This window comes from Takifugu rubripes, chromosome 11, assembly GCF_901000725.2.
Source record: "Takifugu rubripes chromosome 11, fTakRub1.2, whole genome shotgun sequence".
Classification (NCBI taxonomy): Eukaryota; Metazoa; Chordata; class Actinopteri; order Tetraodontiformes; family Tetraodontidae; genus Takifugu; species Takifugu rubripes.
In genome coordinates, this window is record NC_042295.1 from 8,721,019 (window position 1) to 8,727,534 (window position 6,516).

General features: G+C 42.8%; 1 protein-coding gene across 1 annotated transcript; it reads right to left on the reverse strand.

The window, feature by feature from the left end:
- gpr184 (G protein-coupled receptor 184) lies at positions 1-4,355 on the reverse strand. Its single transcript, XM_029843279.1, has 2 exons — positions 4,019-4,355; positions 1-2,769 (listed from the first exon to the last, which is right to left on the reverse strand). The coding sequence occupies exon 2, from the start codon at positions 2,729-2,731 to the stop codon at positions 1,691-1,693; it is 1,041 nt and encodes a 346-aa protein (XP_029699139.1). The 5' UTR covers positions 2,732-2,769; positions 4,019-4,355; the 3' UTR covers positions 1-1,690.
- Positions 4,356-6,516: the final 2,161 nt, after the last annotated feature.

Below are 6,516 nucleotides of genomic sequence, written 5' to 3' on the forward strand. Positions count from 1 at the left end.
TTTTTTAGCGTAAACAATAAGTATTTTATTATTTTGTAACATACAGTTTCCATTCCTACACGAATACAGAGATCAAAAACATGAATGTAAGTTTATGCAGTTATCCAATGAAAAGTCATTATTGGGGCAGTTTTAGCGTGGGCCGGGGCTCGGGATTCAGTTCTCTGATGGCTCTTAATGGTTTTCCAGATTGCAGGAGTGCAAAACTGTTAAAAGGGTTCAAAAATGACTTCATAAATATGTTAATTTTCTCCTCCTTTTTTTATAATTTGAATGAAAAGTGGACTGATTTGTAATTCTTTACGCTTTAAACTCGAACTCTGCCACTACATGTTTTATGTAACGTGTAAGTCAAAATATACTCGGAGTACATGTTATTTAGAGCTGCACTGATGACAGTTTAATAGTTTGCGGGCTGAGCGATGAAGAGCCAGCTGGCTGAGGCTGTGAAAGCTGCTTGAATACATTTAGAAGTGTGTGTTCAGAGGCAGACTTTGCAATTGCAGCAGTCCTCTATATGCTTGTGCATCTTTAAAGATACGTCACCACAGGTTGCCCAACAACTCTCTTGCAGGAGTTTTGTATTCCAGATTCATTCACTCATTCAGAAGCAGCAACCGTCAGAACATTAAATTAAATTTCACATTGAGAAAAAAGTAAAAACAGACACAACATAAACATAAGCTCCAAAAGAGAGAGGAAGTCATACACCTATGTACTTTTTCGCTGCAGAACAAGATACTGAATATCTATTTTAACAACATGCATTTGCTGTTGCTGCTGTTTGCACGCCTTTTCCTTGTTTGTCTCTTCGGTGTAGAGTGTCACCGCTGTCTGTTTATTCATCACACGCTCTGATGTCTTGATGAGATACCATGTCACGTCTCTAATTTTTATGTGCTGGAGGAGGCGAAGATGAATTTCACTTCGGGTTGACAATAAAGTCAGTCTAATTTGCATGCCGCTGAAGAGAAGGGTCCATCTTGGGTCCAGAATCGAGTGTGTTTACACAGATTTGTCAACATCACTTGGGTCCCGCCTCAGGTTTGGATGGTTGGCATGTTTATTACCAGGGTGCGTCTTCCAGGAAATGAATACACACGGTCTAGCTGGAGAGGTTTAACACATACTGGCGTGCAACACTGCACTCATTTATGAAGATTCCTTTTCTATTGTTGGATGTTGGATCTTATCAATTCCCTAATCTTATCCTCCCTATAAACCTACTGTACATCTACTGCCAACTACTAAAAAAAACTGACCATAGTCATTTCTCCATAAATATCCTCATCATGTGGTCAAAACACTACTGTATTTAGATTTACTGACCCTGTCACAATGACAGCGCAGTCATGCTAATGTCAGCTTATTTTCATGGCATGCTTTAGAATGATGCACATCAAACCGTACCAAGCTCGTACAGCCGCGCATGTGAAGTCTTTGCTTACATTGGCGGGGCGGGAGTGAAAGGGCTTTTCAAGTCTGTCGTACAAAACTCCAACCCAGAAGAGACCACTGGAGGACTGAAGAGTGTGTTTCAATTACAGAATGCCTTCCAGATGCATGTTAAAGAGCCATCCCCTCTATACTGTGCAGGGTGTGCAGGGGGTAATTATTGTCTGTATGTAGAGGGTTAGGGTCGTGTGTGTGTGTGTCTGTGCACAAGTCCAAACTCAGCCTCTTCATTCACTTAAATAACATTTGCATTTGCTTTTCCTCTTTTAGACACAGTTAAAGCACACTCGGTGTCTGTCTTTGTACTTCTGGGCCACCTGAAAAACTGCTTCACTTCGTCTTGGACGCCATTGCTGACCAACACATACAGCACAGGGTCCACCATGCAGTTCAGACTGGACAGGGCCAGAGTGAATGAGAAGAAAAAGTGTATTTTTTGTTCAAACTGGCAGTAACTTCCATTATGAGACAGGTCATCGCTGTAATAGTAGAAGAAGAGTGAGCGAATGAGGAGGAGGATGTGATACGGCGCGAAGCAAAACGAGAAGATTCCAATTACTCCATAGGACAGCAGACGGACCTTCCTCTTTGTCTGGCTGTTTAGGCCCGGACTCTGGTCCACCGTTGCCAGCACCCTCCAGTAGCTCACGGCCAACACCAGCAGGGGCAGAAAGAAGCCGATGCCCACTCTGAGCATGTTGAACAAGGCGATGGGTCTCTTCATCGGGTAGGTCTCGTAACAGCGGTCGTTGTTGTTGAGGTCATCGTGGGCGTCTTTGAGGTTGTCATTGGCCAGCACTAAGATGTGCAGCACCACCACCACAACGTAAACAGCTGAACACTGTATCCAGGTGCAGCGTGTGGAGCGATGGGTCTTCGGGCGGAGCGGGTAGCTGACCACGATGCAGCGGTCCACAGAGATGCAACACAGCAGGTAGATGCTGATGTACATGTTGGAGTAGTAGAAGAAGCCTGCTATGCTACAGGAAAGGACCCCAAGCTGCCAGTGGTGGTTCTGAAAGTAGTAGTTGATCCACAGGGGTATGGTGAAGATGAAGAGCATGTCGGAGATGGACAGGTTCAGGAGGAAGATGCCCAGGATGTTCTGCCGCCGCATCTGCTGCCAAATAGGGCCGAGGGTCAGGATGTTGAAAATCAAGCCGAGGACGAAGGCAATGGCGTATACGGAGATCAAGAGGTCGCTGATTGCGCTGTCCCCAATTTGAACACACACAGAAGTGAGGTTGACAGTTGTGGTTGGCAGAGTGACGTTCATGTTTCCGTCTTGTTTTGCGTCAGTATCTGTGCTGAAACCTATGAGTAAAAGCATCAATGTCAGAGGAAAATAAGCGTCATTGGAAACATAAAATACTGAGGGAGCCTGATGTATACCATCGTATTTTCAGAGGCACCCTTCACTGATAAGCCAGATTTAAGTGGTCCCTGAGGAACAGTGAGCGATATGACCTCCATACCTCTAAATGAATTAAACATTTTCATTCCTTCCCTTGTTGCAGTCATGAAAGCCTTTGTCACACAGACAAAACATGTTTGCCATTTTTCAGTTTAAAACATCAGGCGCCTTCTTTTCACTGAAAGTTTCCTTTTGAGTGCTCTGAGTTCTCTGTAAAAAGAAGGAAATCATCCTCTCTGAGCAGATTTTCATTTTTGTTCCCATGTTTTATTTAATCACTCAGCCCTGGTCCTGGTGTGTTTATGGGCACAGGAAGCAGCTAATGCCATTAGGGTCTGGAGAGCGATTTGTTGTCCCATCCAAACCCAATAATGGAGAAGCCATTTGGAGATCATCTTTGGCGAGGCGTAATGTGTTGCCTGCACTGCTGCCTCTGATTGTACGGGCATCATTTCATGGATTATTGATAAACCATTTCAAGGAATTTTGGTTGGGAAAACACACTAACCGATTTCCCAGAAATCATAAATCAGATTTTTTTTTTTATTATTCATCACCTTCTACTTGATCTCTGTGACCTTCTCTGACCAAATCCGACCAATATTCCCCTCCCTCCTTTTTATAGGTTCCTGTTTTCCACCTGGAATGTAATTAATTCTCTTGCATAACCCCTGATGCAAGCTTCCACAGCTGCTCCAAGTATCTGTCCTGCAGTTCTGAGCCAACTATTAGTTTGACATTATACGCTCAGCTAAGCCCAGCTGTCAGCACAGGCTCGGAGAGAGGGGCGCCGTGTGTAATGTATGTATGATTTCATGTTTCAGCTCCCCATCTTTTCTAAAACTCTTTAGTCCATATTCCCCTTCGTGTTCACATTCCCACTGCTGTTGCTGTGCTCGCCACTTTGAGAAAACACTCAAATCTGGACATAATCAGCACGTCTCTCCTGTTGTTCTGGTAAGGTTGAGTCACACATTTTCTGACTGGTCTTTACTTAAACCGTATGCTAGCGGATCACTTCAGTTTAGACTGTGGAGTTAAATAAAGACCCTAAAATAATGTCTTGTTTTTACTTTTACTTATAAATAAGTTACAAATATAAACAAATTGTCCTTTTGTTGATCTATAGCACTGTCATGGTGGCCTCACCTCTGTTGAAGCGTCCTTTGATGTCAAATGTGAACGGTCCGGTGTCCAAAGCTTTCCACCACTTTCTGACACATCCCAAAGCTGCCAAACATTTGGCAGAGTTCAGTCCGTTAGGCACTCCTCTGAATTGCTGTCATGAGGTGAAGTGACGGCCAAACATGACACCTTCCTCGACGAGAGACGATCAGCCGGCGACGTAAGCCCACGCTGCAAAGGTTGTAATGTGTGACTCTTTTTTTCCCCCCCTCTACTTCCCAGCTCAGACAGTTCCCGTCTGGACGGCTGCAGCTGAAATGTCAATAAGGAGTGCGTGAGGACAGGGTGAGGTTAAGTATTACAAGGGGAAGGCACGTGTAGGAGGAGGGAGGTTTGGTTTTTGCACACGGGCACGGAGGAAGTAGGCTTCAGGGGTGGGGAGAGACACTTGAATGTTCATACATGGTTGCTTCAGCAGCTAAGAAATGACATCATGTACTGGACGATCACTTGGATCCTGGCTCAATAAATTTAGGATAAGAGACCTGAGACAGATTTACAATCAATCTGCTTTAACTGCAGTATTTTACTCAGTCTGATATCCTTGACTGTACAGGCTGTGTGATTGATGGTCAGGGCCAATCTGTTAATGTGCTGAGTAAAGGTATGCTTCAGCTGCCCGGGTCGTTTATGGAGGGAGGGTGAATAAATGAGGTCGGTGGCGTCGGATGGAAGGAAGATTGAAAAATGAGACGGTCAATACTTTTCCTTGGGGAGAAGACAATTTACGGCTGGCTCTTTAAGCATTTCAGACATTGACACTCCTAATCAATAATCACATCAAGAAAAAGGTTACAACCAACCAACCATATGAAACATGCAAACTCCCCCTCCATGTAAAAAGTTTTTTGAAATGCGATGAATCAAACGGGGAGTTTCCCAGAGATAAATGGAGCTCAGCTTTCACTTTCAGTATAGGCATGTGCACACATCCCACAACCTGTATCGCATTTTACAGTGGAGAATAAAAAGCAATAAAAGGTCTTTACCCTCACAGATATTTTCCACTTTTTTGCTTGTGTAAAGTGAGTTAACCTTTTACCCTCCACATCGTCCACTGGACCGGAAAAGATTACAGGAATAAGACACAGGTACATCTGCTTAAAATACCATCCTCACTGACTGGTTGCAGCATCAATCTAGACCAATGCTTCAATGGATGTATTCACATATGATTATACATCTGAATAAATGATATAAGTTAATATGAATTCCCCATGGAGGGGGAACATATCTGGGCGTGTGGCGTGTGCTGTTGTAATTCATGTGGCGATCTGCACATCTGGTTTCTAGCCATTTCCAGACACTTATCATCAGATGATTGCTTTTGCTACCCCAGAAGAGCCAGATCTCTTGGTGGTCTGTTCCTTGGTTAATACTGTTGTGTTTGTTTGTAAATATGTTTATAGAGATAGTTATCAGAACTGTTTTAGTTGTGTTTAGATATTAGAGAGAGTTCGCATTTAATCCTGCTTAACTAGTTAATTTTACTTATAGTACAGGGTTGACTTTTGGTACTTATAGGCTATGGTTGTAGCAAGGGTTGTTGGGATAGTTTGACAGTAGTAAAGACGGCTCATATCTGTCTTAAAGCAAACCTGGTCTTGTTTTGTCGTTCAATAATAGGAACAGAACAAATTAAACTCCTGCTTACAGGAAGCTGCATGTTCCTCAACAATCATCTGCCAATTATCACTTTTTACACATGAAATGAAAACTGACAATGAAATCGAGAACTAGGTTGTGATACATGGAACAACTGAATTTTCCCCACAGTCAAATATTTTCTGGAAATAAGATGAATCAAACGTGGACTTTCCCAGAAACACAGGTGAGAGGAAATGACCGAGATTGATATTAAACGCTTTTGTTTTCAGTAATAGCATGTGACACAAACTGTAATGGAGATGTCTCTCCCCCACCCTGTTAACCACATTTTACAAGGGAGATTTGCAACCTTTAGTTCCCAAATGAAAAGAGTAGGACCAACATCAACAATATCAAACCCAGCCCACCCCAGTAGTTGCTCTAGGTTATTCCATATGTACACCAATTTGCAGTTTTCATATAGTTCCTACTTCTTTTTCAGTGCCAATCCCAGCATGTCCTCACTTCTAACTGTATAAGACGCAATATAAATAAAGATTGATTGATTGATTAGCTGTTTTTATTGGCCGCGAAAGTACAACAAACTAATCTTTATCTAATTAATTGCATAGAGAATGACCGTGCATTATTATATGTTACTTTTGTGTCATTTGGACAAATATAAAGTGTCGGCGGAAGCTTTTCACTGTCTCACATGAGGGTCAGTGCTTTTAGACACCGGGAAGACCAAGAAAGCTGCAGAAAGTGAATACTGCTCCAGAGATGAGTGATGTGAACTCATACATTGGTATTCTGGAAACCCTTAGGTTTAGATTAGCCTGGGAGGCTGCTGCTTAGAGATTATTGGAGTTCAT

Excerpts from the sequence above, each read along its gene's own strand:
- gpr184 (XM_029843279.1), bottom strand. The coding sequence starts at position 2,731 with ATGAACGTCACTCTGCCAACCACAACTGTCAACCTCACTTCTGTGTGT.